Source organism: Hetaerina americana, unplaced genomic scaffold (assembly GCF_022747635.1).
Source record: "Hetaerina americana unplaced genomic scaffold, ioHetAmer1.1.p SCAF_1, whole genome shotgun sequence".
NCBI classification, from domain to species: Eukaryota; Metazoa; Arthropoda; class Insecta; order Odonata; family Calopterygidae; genus Hetaerina; species Hetaerina americana.
Window position 1 is genome coordinate 11,622,626 of NW_027286069.1, and position 17,260 is coordinate 11,639,885.

Here is a 17,260-nt window from a genome sequence, read left to right on the forward strand (position 1 = left end):
TTGCATTATGAAGATGTTTTCTTTCCAGTTCAAACTTGCTTTTCTCGAACCCTAATTTTTGATTTTTCACATGGTAGTTGTGGGCAAAGTTGAATTTTATATTGCACATTCTTTGCAAAAATAAGTTATGGATCTATTAGCTGTTTCAACTGCTTGTAGGATCTGTATTTTCACATTTAGTTTATTTTTATTTTCTAATGCAGTTTATTAGCCATTTTCTAACGAGTTTTTGCTTTTCTACAAAGTTAATACAGGTAATTCATCGCTGAATATTATTGCAAAAGAGAAGGCCATGCTTGTAGATTGGTGTAATATTTGCATAACACAACTTCTCAGCCTGAAGGTTAGAATCAATGTATAAATTGGAGTGTAGGATTTCAAGACCTTAGAATGAGGAAGAATTTGGAACAACTATTGAGCCAACAGCAGCTTTTTTTCATTTCAAACCCTTCTGTTTAGTAAAAGGATTTAATATTTTAAAATTAGATTTTGGCAGGATAGAAGTAATGTGCCCTAGTCATATGTACCCTTCTCTCCCAGGGAGTGCAGGGATTGAGGGAATGCAGGCACACGTCTCCTCATGGGTAGGGGGTCCCTGCCCCACTGATGACTATGCCGGTTTATGGGGAATTGTAGTTGGGAGATACTCCTGCTGGTGGAAGTGAAAAATCTTGATGGGGGTTTTTCTACGTAGGCTCTGAAATACCTGCAACTGAGAAACTGGAGAGTGGGAAATGTGGCCTTTAATTCCATTTCGTGTTAACAGAAGAATTTGTGGAAATTTTGTATAAAGACCAAAAGTTATATTCATGATAACCATTGTTTGGTGCTAACCATTTCGTGTAAAATAAATATATATATGTATAGAAATTCATTGGAATCAGAACCGACCACGTCTCTTTTTTGTCAAGCGATATTTTGTGCTAAACATTTTGTGGTGAGTGGTTTCCACTATATTGGCTAATAAATGATTGTACAGTCACAATTTGTGATAATGAGAACTTGATATAGTCAGTTTTTTTTTATGAGGTCTTGTTATATTGAGATTCCACTGTATTATAATACAGCCAAATGTAAATTATTAAACTTACGTACTGGATATTTCCTGTTCCACATCTACAAGGATCCTATTGGTTTATAGTCAGGTGTTTAAAATAAACGGGATATTAAAAAACTTCCTAATTGTTAAAAAGTTTTTGAATTCGGTCATCTATCATAATATTTTGGTGCTAATTTCAAAGTTTTCCTTTTTAAGACCATGCAGCTATGTCACCAATGCAGTGGAAGTCTCACGTAGAACTCTTACAAAACTTCAGCCAAGCAGCTGATGAGACTCCAAGTGGGGAGATAACCTTAGCAGCAGATAGAACTATTTCTGTTATACCTACTTCAGCAAGTCCAAGGAGGCCTGAGCCTTCAGATGCCTTAAAAGATAGTCTGAAGGCATTATACAACTTCAAGATGGATGAAGATGAAATTCGTCTTGAAGTGTTGAAGGGAATAACTCCTAGCAATGGCAGCTCATCACTTGCATCTTCCAAAAAGATCACTAAAGAAGTAGAGACCAAGACTGAAGAACCAAAGTCAAACATAAGCTTTCAGGACGGTGCTCTTGTTGTTGGAGAGAAAAAAGTTATACCACCGGCTGGTTCTGATACTGAAAAAGGTACAACTGGTAAAATATTTTATTTATTAATTTAAGGATTATAACTATATATTATTAGTGTGTTAATATTTTAGTGTGGGTATTCAACACATTATTACATTTTACATTATTATACTAATTCCAGTTATACCAAACAGTTTATAGAAAGTTATGTTTGTGCATTGGAACTTCTTAGAGCGCCGAAAGATTTTTTTATCTCTAGAGAACTATGCTTTAAGAAGAGGTCACCCATTCTTATGAAATCAGTTGTAATAATAAGCTGATAAATCGGAAGACGTGTCGTTACACTGCCTCCATCCTCATTGTAGCCTTCACTGCAGTAATCATTTTAAAGACCTTACCTTCATGATGATGATAATAATACTTTTATTCATTAGTTCCAGGACATGTGGTTTACATGTATAGAACAGGTCATATAAATACCCCAGGCACGTACACATGCACTAGATAAGGAGTCATATTAGTTCAAATACATACATTCATCATTGGAGTAAAATGTACTGCTTGGAAGGTATTGGTATAGTTAATGTTTGTAATGTGGGAAGTTAGAGATTTTCTTAAGCTATTAGAAAAAGCTAATTGTTTATAAGAAGAAAATAATCTATTTTGAAGAGCTATTGCAGTCATAGAGTGTGTAAATACATAGGTATCAAGTAAATGAAACTAAAAATAAATTGTCTAGCCTATGAGCTAATGGGATGAATGTGTTATTTTAATAGCAACAGAAATCTCAAGAGAATGAACTAAATCAGATAATTTTAAAATATAATGGAATATTCTTATAAATTACATGTTGAGCTTTTAGTCATTCAAGATGTTGTATTGTAATGTACTCATTGAATGCTCTTTTTATGGGATTATCTCTACGTATTCTAAAAGAAAAATTAATTGGAAAAATGAGAATGTTCACGAAAATCTCAAGTGGGTGATATTATTTATCCTGTTTTGCATCGCAGTTTTCCATAAAAATGAAGTGAGACCCTTACCTTTCTCAAGAAGGAAAGGAGAAAAACATAATTTATTTAGAGAGATGACTTAAGTTGCAGCCCAATTTATACAGATCTAACATTAGCCAGTTGATGTTGCCAGTTAAAATCAGGAAAACTTTGGGGCAGCTAAAATTGTCACAATGAAATGGGGAAAATGTCGTCACCTCTGCCTGTTGTGTTGAAAAAATTGAATTCACAAATTTAATGCAGCCATTATAGTAAAATAACTGTTTCTTAGTCAACCACTGAGGTTTCCACCTTCAATTGTGAAAAGGAGAAGGCCTCCTGCTCCTTTTGCCTGGGTGCATTGGTGGCCTGTTGTTTGGAAGCAAACACTTGCCATGTCATTGCACCTTATTAAATTTCATAGAATTTTTGGACTTCTCACTCGATGATGGATTCCTACTCCCCTAAAAGTATTGCAGCTTATCTTCCAGGGCTGCCTATTCTTCAAATGTACGCACTTGCATCACAACTAACCTATATATCTAGAGGTTGACTCACCATTTGCATCCCAACTTACTCATTCAGTTGTCTGAAGCTCATCCACAAGAATTTTTTGTTTATAATGCACATTCATTGCACAAAAATTCAAGTTTAAAAGCTGCATATATTACATGATACAAACCTTGGCCTTTAACCTTTTTTGAACACCTTGGAACTTTATCATTGGTTCGTAAGTTATGCATTATTGACATTGACATTTTTTATTGATTTAGTATAAAAATAACCTCAACATAAAGTAAAATAACCTCAACATAAAGTAATTCCATAATCCTGGAATGGGAAGATATTTACCATGCCATACTGCATCAACTACTGACATTTTCAAATTCCAAGTAATTGCTCTCACTTTATTCGAAAAAGAACATTGGGGATATTAATTCAAGGTTCATTGGCTGTTTACATAAAAAATATCTTTAGTCTAATATTATTCACTTAAAATCCTAATGACCATATCAAGTTGCACTTGGTACCACCCTTGGCACTCATGAGGCAGCATTTCTTAAAGGCTTGCTTAGTTATAGGTGTATTAATTGCTTACATGCACTGTTTAATGAATAGGTCCAGTTGGTTTTGGATTCTCTGAAAGCACCAAAGAATGTTTATGTCCAGAAAGCCATAACTTCCATTTTCATGTATCTGAATTTTAAACTGACTATGACAGCTGGCATCCATTACTTGTAGTTGATTCATCGTGCCTCCAAGAATGATGAAGAAGTCTGTCCTACCTTCATTCAGTATGTCCTTAATAGTGACATGCAATGAGATCTAAATATTTCAAGAGCTAACATTCAGCGCTTAAAATTTGGGACACAACACACTACATTGTGCAGGCAATCTTTTGGAAAGTTGTTATCTTCCAGTTATTTTCAGGAGATGATGTGGTGGATATGTTATTTGCATCTGATGAAGTAAGAGTATGCTATAAGTTAGTGGATAATATTTTTTTCTAGCTCTTCAGAAGCAAATGTTAGCAACAAAAGATATTCTGTTAATGGAAAACAATACCCTCACTTTTTGAGGGGTGTAAAGCATTTATGCAGAGAGTAAGCCTCAACAAAGGGATTAAAAATCTCCTGAATAATTTCTTTCACCATTTGCATATGTTTCTTTTTAGTTGGGTTTACATGCAGATGCTGGCTTCATATCTTTTGCTATCATGAACTTGCAAGAGTTCAGCACAAAAATAGCTTCTGCATTTCTTTCCTCATTTGAAAAATGGAACGGCAGGAGTCTAGTTACAGTTAATTTATTAATTAAAGTTTGCTGGTGAAATATTTTCTTTAGAATAGTATACGAGGGCGGTTCAATAAGTACCCGTGTTAGAAATGAGGAAACCATTTTTTCAAAAACATTTTTTTTTATTTTTCAACCTAGTCCCCTTTTAGAAAGATACACTTCTCCCAAAGTTCCGGCCATTTTTTAAACCCCTCCAAAAAATAGGATTTCTCCAAAATACACCTCTGTCTCGGCAATAACTTCCTTGTTTGAGCTAAATTGTTTTCCCGTGAGCCATTTCTTCATGTTAGGGAATAAGAAAAAGTCGCAGGGAGCCAGATCGGGTGAATACTGGGGGTGCGGCAGCAATTCATAACGTAGTTCATGCAGTTTGGTGACGACAACTCTGGATCAGCTTGTTGTCCACTGTGAGCAATCGCGGCACCCATCAGGCCGACAATTTTTTCATCGCCAACTTATCATGGAAAATATTAATTGTCATTCCGGTCGACACACCCACGGCCTCTGCTACTTTACGCACTTTTGTTCGTTGATCAGCGAGAATCATGGCGTGGACTTTTTGAATGATTTCCTCGGTCTCCACGTTTTCCGGGCGTCCTGGTCGCTCCTCATCAAAAACAGAAGTTTGCTCATGTTTAAATTCGTTGAACCAATATCTAACTGTGGTCATAGATGCCGAAGTGTCCCCATAAACAGCATCCAACTTTACTTTTATCTCCTTGCATTTCTTCCCATCCAAAAACAAAAAGCGAATTACCAAACAATACTGCTCTTTTTCCATCTTAGCGAAAATCACTAAACACGTCTTACTCGAATGGCTACCAAATCCAAACTAACCTTTAAATCTGTCTGAAACTTGTTTCGCCATCGTTTGATAGATGGCAGCACACGGTGATAACATAAACTTCCCCCAGGAATGCCCTTTGCCGTCAAACACGGGTACTTATTGAACCGCCCTCGTAATTCTGCTGTAAAGCTATGAATGAATTAACTGAAAACTTTTAAATATTGGAAATTTGGGTCATAAAATGCAAAATCACAATGGCACACTGCTCTGTCCAATAAATATGCAAACTGAGGCCAGAAAAACTTTATTTTGCAAAATTTATTCTACATCAATTTTGTCCACTTCAAAGTACTCCTTATTTATTGCTATGCACTTATTTCATCTTATTTTCGACTGTTTAAAGCACCCTTGGAAGTCCTCTGCAGTTAGGCTTTTTAGTTGTCTCATCGCTTCTTGTTTTATTGTGTCCACATCTTCTTAGTGATGTCCCCTCATCACATTTTTGCATTTTGGGAATAGGAAAAAGTCTCAGGGAAGATATCTGGTAAATAAGGAGGATGATCAAGGATGGTAATTATATTTTTTGCCAGAAACTGGCGGACAATCAATGCTGAATGTGCGGGTGCATTGTCATGGTGAAGGGTCCATCCATCATGTTCGGTTAAAATAGTGTGCCCTGTTGATTTTCCTAAATTCAGTTCATCACCTATCATTTGGACAGTTTTTTGACAATCGGTAAGGACAAGGGATCAATGTTGTCGTCAACACAGGTGGTTGAAGGTCGTCCTGGCCTTGCATCATCCGTGATGTCTTGACAGCCATCTTTAAAACACTTTATCCACTTGAAAACAGATGTTTTCTTCAGTGCATTATCATGGTTAATAGCTGTGAATGTTTCAGTAATTTTTTGACAACTTTTACCACGCCAAAAAACTAGATATTGATTCATTGCTCTGTGATTTCGTCAATTTCCATTTTCGATAATTAGAGAAGATAAGGACAACAGAAACTAACATAACTGCCACCGTACGCGCAGCTCGACAATCCACCAAGTACTGATGGCTCATTGGGGCCCAGCCCACTAGCGCAGCTTGTGTGCGGGGCTATATTCTGCTTCATGGCGACCAGATTGCACCAGTTAGTGCACTTATTGCACAGATCATGTATTTTGCATGATAAGGACCAGAATCATTTATGAAAATTTTGCTAAATCTCCAAATGGACTCATTAAGCTCTCCTTACAAAAACCTTTTTCTTTAACCAGCCTTATCATTTATGTCCAAGTGTGCAGCAAAGAATTATTTGAAGAACAGTTACTACAATAATTTTTGCTGCCACATTATGGATTTTTGAAAGTTATTTTTACCCCCTTTGAAACTATGTCAATAGTAATATTATGAAGAGATAGTGAGTAGTTTGCATCCATAAGATTTTGATGCTAGGTGTGGATTAATTATAGACTGCTATGTAGGCCTACTCAAAGATTGTGAGGATTGCACGAATAAGTGCTTAATGATCAGAGAAATGATATTAGTTTTAACAAATTTTTATATTAAGAAGTCTGTCAATGAAAAATATACATATATAATGAAAATATTTCTAACATGTATTTTTGTAATGGTATCTTGATTATTTCATGAGAAACAAAAATTTATCCTCAAATGTATTGGTACAATTGATAGTAATGTGTAAACAGAAAAGGACAGGATAAAAGTGTTATGTAATCTGTGGAGAGAAAGGGAAAAGAAATGGGCTTCGATTGGAATTGAGCGTGTCTCTCACTTTTTGCACATTTTCATCATACTCTGTTGTTGATGGACACCCAGGGCATGCCTCATCATCAGCATCCTCTTTACCCTCCCAGAACATATTGTGCTAGCAAAAACCATTCCTTGGGACATTGCTTCAACTCTATAAACATCATTAACCATGGTCATGGCCTTCAAACCTGATTTTTATCGCATAACACAAACTTTGATTGCGTAACATTGCTCCATAGAACATGGCATTGGGATTCATGAAGTGACCCTCAAATGGGTTCTGTCTAGCAGCAGTCTGCATGCAGTAATAGCCTGCAGACAAATGATGTTGGTCGTGTTACCTTTAAAATACTTCCGATAACAAATCGTGGGTTGGAAAATAATCATTCTACTTATTTCTGGGGTAGATGGTGTAGGTATGCAATTAGCCGGTCACTTTATTACTTTCCACTGTGTGCATGTTTTTTCAGAATCATAGGTGGGCAAGATACAGTACTATATGAACAACAGTATTATATTCTCTGAATCGGTTTTCATTTTTTCACAATTCTTCTTTCTGATTCATTTTCTTACAATCACTGTTAAAAATGTATGAGGGTCAAAAAACTAAGTATAGTTTTATGAGATCATTGAATCTTGAAGGGCGTATTTAATGTTTCTTGCTAGTAATTTCTGTTGAAAAAGTTTGTTGTTTCCAAATATTGTTCATCAATGGAAAAAGTAAGTTGAAAATATCCTCTTCCTCTGCTGCCTGATAAAGCAATGCAAACCCAATAACCCGATTTGACCCATGATGTACTTGCATTATAAGCAGGGATTATTGTAAGGAAGGCATGAATGATGAAACAGCCCAAAAGTTCTTCCAGGTTTTGCACCATTTCCTGCACTTAAGTTTGCATCCACTTCTCTATAAAAATTATGTTTTCACACAATGAAATAGCTTCTTTTGGGCCCATTTGTTGAAAATAATAGATGCTCTTGGCCTCCTTGGGGCCAAGATTATCTATTATTTCTAATCAATCAAGGTTTCAGTCCCAGTGGTTGCATAGCAATAGTAGTAAGACGTCTACTTGTAATTTGACCTGGTTACTAACAGTTAAAGAACTGGGAAAACTTAATGATCTTAAATTGCTAATGTTTTGTCTTTTGCAAATAATCAGAAGATTATGCATGTGATGGGCAGCATATGCTCATTTCAAGACATTAATTCTTTTCTGAGACTCCTTGATGACCAATGTCTCATCACAAGAAATCAAAGCATAGAGGAAACAATTGCTTGAAGCACTCGCAAGATGAATGAGAGAGTAGGGAAGGGTGGGCATGGGAGGAGTGGAAAGGAGGGGATTAGGGGAGGTTAAAGCTGGCAGGGTTAGGTACCATCCAGGGAAACCCTTGCTGGGCCACATGCTCATTCTGTGCTCTCATTTTGGGTTCTTTTTACCCCTATATCCTCTCACCAGTCAGCTTTCTTAATCCAATTAACACTGCCAAGTTAGCCACAGAGAATCCCTTTCCCGTTGAGGGATCCACATGAACAAACAACCCACCATTTGTAAGAGTACAGCTGTGATTGATTCTTCCCATAATATTCATAGGGCCGTAGTTACCATTCGCTTCATACACAAACAACCCATTTGACCATTTTAATGACTTGGGATCTCCATTCCATAATGGGCCTACCACTGCACAAAGACCCCAAGGTGTAGTTTGGCCAGTAATCTGTGGTAACCACAGGAGTGTGATGGTGTTACTGAAGTCAGTACACAGTTTGGATGCATTATGCAAGATAAAAGAATTGCTTACCAATCTGTTGGTGTTATCCAGTCCATAAGGGAAGGTACTTTAGGAGAAATCATACCTGTTAATGTTATTAGTTAAATACACTTGAGTCAATGACTTATGTTTTTTGTCTCTGCCACATGTGATACATTTGATTTAGAGTAGTGGTGAGGTGGTGCTGGTTTGCAGGGATCACTTAAACAAAACATTTTTAATCTTAAAAGGGGTGCTATTGGTAGTGTATAGAGGTATTATAGTTGTTAAAAGTTAAAACTTAGTCAACCATTTGTCGGGAAAGTTATTAATGCATTAGGTCAAGTTAGAGTGAAATGATAGATAAACACATTATTGTGCAAGATAATAATATTTTTTAATGGGAAGTAATCCTGATCTGTGATGAAATTGCACCACAACATAGTGGTAGAACATGCATGCAGGTGTCATTTGATATGCATTTTTCGTGGAAAGTGACAATGGAAACATTATCACTTGACCAGTATTTAAACTTACTTCTCTCAGCTGATATATCTGATGAGTTAATGTATGCCATATATTCCCACTTATATTTCAACAAACAATAAGTGTGGTGGGAGTAAGGGAATTGTTCTTGATAATTCACATTCACAGGGATAAATCGGCACTTTATCCTTCACTCATGGGCCATATTGATTTTTTTACTTGGTGTTGTACTTGATTATCATGTCTGAACAGTAATGAGGAGAAATGGTTACATTTTTGTGTTGTTTAATCATGTGATTTCTTTATTCCTTTTCCTTGATCATTAGATTGAAATGCTTGTTTATATCTTTCTCAAAACTCATGGAAGTAATTTTCTGTTTTCATGGCAGCTGATATCATTATCTGATAAACAGGGTAGTAACACAGTGCTTCATGCTTTTCACGTAAGGAAATGTTGGCTTTCCTGCATATAGTATCCTATAGAACATACTCTCTGTCTTACTCCTGTGATTTACATGTTTGTTCATACATGATTTATTTAAGGTGAGAATACTGCAAGTACCTGGGTGTTGATAAACTTCAATAGGAAATAATCAGGAAATCTTCAGTAGTATTTTCAGTGATCTGTATGATTGGAATGATTGCATATTATTCAGTGTCTTTTTATGGCTCTTTTTCTAGAGTTCTTATTGCATTTCTTTTTTCTATGTGGTCTAATTTGAATTTATGGTCTGAAATGTATGAATATGCTATTGAATTTCATCATTTGTGTAACTATCTTGTGCTGTAATACATAATTGCAGTATCCTCTTGGACAAGAATCCATCAGGTAATTGAAAAATTTTCCATGAGGCATGATTTAAATAGTGGGACTGAAATATTGATGAACCCATTTTGATGCATGTGAAGTATTTTCACTACGGAGTCTTATTTGTATTGAAAATTACAATGATCACTGCTTCAATTTCAGAAACTCTTTAATAGGTGCATATTTACAAATACATAGTATGAAAGTAGTCTGCAAAGCATCATGACTTTCAGCATGTTGGTCTAGGTTTTTTTTAGGTTATCTAAACTATAGTAATGGAAGCAGTCAAGAACCAAGTTGAAGTGCAAGCTATCCCTCATTATTTGCGTTCTGTAGATTTTTTCTTGATTTTTAAGATGGTTAAAAATTTGTACACAAGTGTTAAATTCACAGCTGGTTTGATACTAAAGTAACTAGTACTGCTGATGGTCAATCATTGTAAAAGGCTTTTTATTTTATAACTCTCTCTTTGTGGATTACATCATTGCCTACGGTCTTTTATTTCTAGGACATAAATGTACATAAAGCTCCTCAAATGCTTTGATATTCTCAAATTAAATAATTTCAGCATTTTATCTGCACGAAATACTAAGGAATAGAAAAGTATATGGATAATATTTCCAAAAAATGGAGGATCAACCCTAAAATATCTTCAGATAGTTGGACCTGAAGTCATAATTTCTTGAAATTGATTAGTTATCTGATAGTTTCATGAGCATCTGAAGTTGTGCCACGAGGCCTTTCCCTTGTGTTTACAAAATGAATCACATGTTGTAAACTAGTGATTTTTAATGTGCTTGGGCACTGCTTCACTTTAAATAAATAGCATGGCTTGTACTTGCCTGTTCCATCCTTCAATTTGTATCAATAAAAGTGAGGCCTATAAAAATGTAGTTTTCAGTTTTGCAGCACGTGCTTATAGGGCAACAATTGCACGTATCCGTGGGAGAGTTGCTACATCAGATTATAAAGTAAATACAAGGGCGGTTCAATAAGTACCCGTGTTTGACGGCAAAGGGCATTCCTGGGGGAAGTTTATGTTATCACCGTGTGCTGCCATCTATCAAACGATGGCAAAACAAGTTTCAGACAGATTTAAAAGTTAGTTTGGATTTGGTAGCCATTCGAGTAAGACGTGTTTAGTGATTTTCGCTAAGATGGAAAAAGAGCAGTATTGTTCGGTAATTCGCTTTTTGTTTTTGGATGGGAAGAAATGCGAGGAGATAAAAGTAAAGTTGGATGCTGTTAATGGGGACACTTCGGCATATATGACCACAGTGAGATATTGGTTCAACGAATTTAAACATGAGCAAACTTCTGTTTTTGATGAGGAGCGACCAGGATGCCCGGAAAACGTGGAGACCGAGGATATCATTCAAAAAGTCCACGCCATGATTCTCGCTGATCAACGAACAAAAGTGCGTAAAGTAGCAGAGGCCGTGGGTGTGTCGACCGGAATGGCAATTAATATTTTCCATGATAAGTTGGCGATGAAAAAATTGTCGGCCTAATGGGTGCCGCGATTGCTCACAGTGGACAACAAGCTGATCCAGAGTTGTCGCCACCAAACTGCATGAACTACGTTATGAATTGCTGCCGCACCCCCAGTATTCACCCGATCTGGCTCCCTGCGACTTTTTCTTATTCCCTAACATGAAGAAATGGCTCACAGGAAAAAAATTTAGCTCAAACAAGGAAGTTATTGCCGAGACTGAGGCGTATTTTGGAGAGTTCGACAAATCCTATTTTTTGAAGGGGTTAAAAAATGGTCAGAACATTGGGAGAAGTGTATTTTTCTAAAAGGGGACTATGTTGAAAATTAAAAAAAATGGTTTCTTCATTTCTAACACGGGTACTTATTGAACCGCCCTCGTAGCCTTGGCTGTGTGGGTGCAGAGATAACAGTGCTTAGGTTTGAACAAATGCAAATGTGTTCACATGTATTTGCTTCTTGATATCAAAGTTCTCACAAAAACATGCTATTGTTTTGAAGTCTTTCTCAGCTCATACTATAAAAATGAGTGTGGATTTTGAGATGAAACTGTTGTCTCGGAAAGAAGGATGCTTATCAACATGTCAATATTTAATTTTTCGAGTTTCATTGAAATTGTTATGGTTGATCACGAATATTGGAAAATTAGAATGTACCAGGAATTATGTGTGTAGGAAGTAAGTGATAAGTGTGAAGGAATTTTTTGTCTATGGAAGCTGGCGGAATTTGAAATATCACATTTGTGTGACAATGCAAGAAGTATTACGGTGTAATGAGGAAAAAACATGATTTATGACGTTTAGTTTTCAATCCACTCCATAGTTCTTTCATTCTCAATCCAATAAGTTTTCAATTATCTGCTGCTATATCATTCAATGGGCACAATCCAAGAAACTCTCTCCACCCTTACTACTGCTCTCATTCCCTGCTCAGTGCTCATGGTTAATAGATAATTCAAAAGTCCATTAAGAATAAAATAGTCAACACTCACAAGACTGCAGTCCAGGTGGGTGTGGCCTTTGTATAATGAGAATGGTAATGATTTGCTTGGTTGCAGGTATCAATTCAGTGGAATTGGAACATATTAATGACCAAACAATTTCTAAAAACACCAGAAGATTCTGTGACAGTAACTTTCAACATAGTCATCTGCTAAATGTGCATTATAATACTACAATTTCAGAGTGTAGAAATCATTTGCCTTGATTGGGATTTGAACCTGTATCTTTCGATATCTGGCCGAGTGCTTTAGACATTTAAGCTACCAAGGCATCCTCTTACACTCCGAGATTTTGGGGGCTTTAAAGGAACAAGATGTAGTGACTAAATGCCATGCATATATTGTCTCTGTGACATTCGTAGGCATGGGCATTGTACCACAGTCCACATGGTTGAAGCCAACTTTAAACACTAGTTGTGTGCCACCTTTGAAAAATTCCAAGAAACTGTGGGAGATGCCATGAAAAACAATTGCATTTTCTACTAGGAACAATTTATTTTCAATCAGATTTTGATGTACAAAATCATCTTCAGGTGCAGAATGAGTGCATGTGGCGTATTATACATACATACACCCTTTTATCTAGAAGGGAGAGAAATAAGGGGAGAGGGGCAAAGATATTGGCGTCTTTTTATCTTTCCGCACCAACCCCACCCCCACCAAGGCAGTGATGATCTTTTACCATCCCTTAATAAAGGTCAAACCATTGTAGATAAACACCCCCCCTAATTAAATGTAGAACAAAATGTGTTTGTTTTTTCCTGCTCCTATTTCTAAGAATGGTGGAGTGTTACTTTGTGTTTTTTATTTAATGATCACTTAATATAAACTTTCACAAGTTTGAGCCAGTAACCTTCCAATACATACCCTCCCCCTCCCCTAGACCACTAATAGGCTGCTGCACCTAAACTCAACTTACCCCCTCTCCGTTACTCCCCTTACCTTACCCTGTCTCCTCTCCCTTACTCCCTTCTTGGAGCCAGGCTATATAAGTTCGAAAAATGTTGATGTGTGTTACCTGATGATGATGCACAGCATCAAAACCATGGTCGTGAAATATTAAATCTTTAATGTGGAAATGTTAAGTTTCGTTTTACCCTCATAATGAAGGAATTCCACAAAGTTTAACCTGAAATTGTTATGTTTACAAATACTGTATTATATTGTACTCTTTAGTTTTTATACATATAGTAAAGGGAAAACTTTTTATTCATAAACAATGCATTCATTGATGTTAATGTGGCAGCCAAATTTGTTGCTGAAGCTTATAATTAACAGTGTTTCTATAATAATGCTTTATTCTGACGATTGTAATTTTCAGTTCTCAGTGGGCTTGATGCACATGGCATTATATTTTGTCAAGAAGTTAGCATTTGTGGTTAACATGGAAGTAAAGTCATGTTTTGAGCATTTTAATCCATGAGTATTAGTTAATTAATTTCAGAGTTGAGAGTCTGCACTGGCATGAGAGTATTAGCTACACTATTTTTTTACAGCTTAAGTTACCTATATTAAAAGTGAAATTGGAATTTCCCATGCATGAAGGTGAACTTGCATGCTAGCATAACTTTTCTCCTTTTCTTAACGTAATGGAACACAATGACTATTAATATGAATTGAAATTATGGGTATATGAATCTTACTTGCCAGTCTGGTGAAATGTTTGAGGCAAATACTTGACATTTTTTGTATGTTTGAACATTCATTAAGTTTGGGATCGTAGATTTTCACGGCATTCAGATGAAAGACTCTCCATTCTCGGGATGTCACCGCTTAGGTTGTTTTTCTGACAAGAGTTTCAACGAGTGTCTTCAGGTCGAAGTGACCTGAAGATGCTCGTTGAAACACGGGTGAAACTGTTGTCAGGAAAACAACCTACGCGGTGATATTCCGAGAATGGAGAGTCTTTCATTCATTAAGTTTTCTGATTATTAGCTTATTTGACAGTTTTCATAGAACTTTAGCCAATTCATTGAAAAACAGAAAATATCAAATTTGCACGAGAAATATTTGCTTATATTTTACTTATTTGTAATAATTAATATTGAGGAATATGACAAAGTTGGGTGTACTTCATGTTTAATGTAAATATTTATGCTGTATAATGATGCATATCATATAGTAGTGCTTATTAGTTGGTATCAGCATAATAGTTAAGAATAAATTAACATATTTATTATCCTTGTTGACTTAAGTCCTAAATTTCTTATTTGTTTGATCAATATTCCATGTAGTGTACACATTATAGTGTAAATAATGTTATGAATTCTGTTGTACAGGTGTATGCATATTTTGGTAAAAGTTGTTTGAAATTTAGCATAAGAGCTAGTGAATGAAAAAAAATGATTTGGTAAATTAACATTTTTTCTGATTTCATAAAGCATCTATTAGAATGAAAGTACAATATCATCATTACATTCATGATACTCAAACTTACAATCAACTCTGATTACTTTTAAGACTTAATGGAAGTTTTAATTGTTTCATTTATGATAGTTGTAATTACAAATGTTTAAGGAGCAATTAAAATCTTTTGTTTCTATATCTCCGTTCCTGTATGAAGTTTAGATTAGTCATTGGCCAAGAGACATTATTTACTATGCTGTTTTTCAATTCCTTCCTCACATCCCCGCAATGACACTAACCATTCATTGTACCATGAAAGATTTGAAAAAATTGTAAATATTAGATGAATAGAAATTGGGACGTGTTGAATGGGCCTCTAATATTGTTTTTTTTCTATTCATTGTAAGCAAGTCAAGTTTTCTCTTGTCACTCTTTTCATTTTTGCAAACTGATTGCTACCTTATCTATGAGTCAGCAGCTCTTTGAAAAAACTTGATATCATCTGTATGTTTAAAAATTGAGTTTCATTTTGGCCAGTGAGATCATGCTGGTTTTCTTTTTATGAAATTTTTTCATGGCTCTTTTATTCTTGGACCATTACTATATACTATTTTTGGTGTTGACCTAAAATAGTATTGCCATGTTCGCTCTACTTTATCAATGATGCACGATTATTGGGTTAGTCCAGACTTTGTAATTGAGGATTGTTTTGTAACAGTTGACTCTGATAGTCATTTTCAATCGAAAACCAGAGTTCACTGTAAGTGCTTTTGTTGCTAACGACAGATTACCAAATCACATGGCGTGGCAATATTACAGTGTACATTTTTGTGCAAGATTTGTCACTCACGTGTCAAGAACATTAATTTGTGTTCGAATATTGGGCCAAAAGGTGTGGTATAAACTTGCTCATCAATGATAGTTCTCATAATTAAAGTAAACCTAGTGATAGAATCACGTGCAATAAACAGCCTCCTATAATGAAGGCACGTGAAAATGTGTGTCACTTCAAGAAGTCCTTATTCAAATCTGTTTATGAAAAAATATGTTACTCTTTGTTAAAGTACAAGTATACTCCAAATTATTGGTCTTGGAGGCTTTATTCTTTTTCTATGACTTTTAGTCAAACACTTAAGAACAGTGCATTATTAAAGTAATTATTCTAACATATATATGGAATTAGAAATAAAATAGACTATTTCCCTTGCGAGTAGCTAAAATTTAGTTCTATTTATATCAATGAAGAGCTCCATTGATAATTTTTATTGCTCGCCATCAGTATCCCATGTTAATTTATAAAATAAAGTTAAATATATTTAACTCATTTGATATAATAAGCCTAAATATCTTGGAAACACTTGACCAAGTTCTTAATTTGGCCCATGAGATAAAACGTAAAGAGTTTGAGTCCATTTGCTGAAAAACTTTATTAATTCATGGCCATTTGCTCAATGGCAAACGATCATGAAAAAATATAGTTTATCAAAATAAGTGTAAGGTGAGCACAATTAAAAGTGAATATAATTGGAGGTACTTACTTTATTGTAGTTGGCGTTTTGTAGTAAAACAAATTAATTTTATATTATTCAACATTTCATTAATTAAATGAGGAAGGAATATTTCATCTAAAATCACCAGTTCCACCACTAATCACCTACCACCACTTAGAAGCAGTAATGTCATGTTAAAATGTATTCTCTTTGAGATGTGACAAACCAAATAATATGCAGGTGTTCAGTTAATTTTTTTACTCTGTTTAAGTGAAATGCTTCTGTAAAATAATGTTATTCATAGCCTTTTTTTCCTAAAAATAAATTAAGTTTGAATTAAATACATGCAATTTCAACTAATTGTGTTAATTGGTCATCTCATCTGGTTACTGATTTCCTTGTGTATAAGCTATCAGAGAAATATGGTTGTTTCTAATTACACGTAAATGGTAAAAATAATGGGTAAAAGTTATATCTTTTCTAAGAGATTATTCCCTCCCACTTTTTTTCTTTGTAGCAGATGCAGAGAAAGTGAATGCAAAATCTGATCAAGGGAAACAGCCAGGTTCACTTATTCCTGGGGATAAAGAAAAAAGCAGTGACTCTATTCGTTCCCTAGGCTCTGCAAGCACTGCTTCAGCCAAATCAGGGAGTCCCAAGGGGCCTGGGTCCACAACAGCCTCGAGCAAGGGGAGCACCTCGGCCCCTCCGGACAATGATGCGTTCTTAACCCGCAAGTGTCCAGCTCCTCCATTGCCCCAGGGATCATCTCCTCATCACAGCCAAAAGCCCCCAAACATTCTCATCCTGTGCACTGGCAGCCAAGATGTTGCTGTTCAGTCCAAGGAAGCCTTAGAGGCAACCTTGCAGAAGCATAAGTAAGCCAAAATCTATTCAAAGAAAAAGATTCACATAGATGTATTTAAATTGGCTGATACATG

The 17,260-nt window shown here is 35.6% G+C and overlaps 1 protein-coding gene across 5 annotated transcripts in view; it reads left to right on the forward strand.

The window, feature by feature from the left end:
* The window catches only part of Hcs (holocarboxylase synthetase-like protein), a 52,835-nt gene that overhangs the window by 12,842 nt on the left and 22,733 nt on the right, over positions 1–17,260 (forward strand). For 2 of the 5 annotated variants that reach the window (XM_071585631.1, XM_071585624.1), the window contains exons 7-8: positions 1,256–1,666; positions 16,837–17,197. In XM_071585631.1, coding sequence (XP_071441732.1) covers positions 1,256–1,666; positions 16,837–17,197 — 772 coding nt within the window. The remainder of the gene's footprint in view (positions 1–1,255; positions 1,667–16,836; positions 17,198–17,260) is intronic. The other 3 variants (XM_071585638.1, XM_071585646.1, XM_071585653.1) reach the window with 3 other exon arrangements.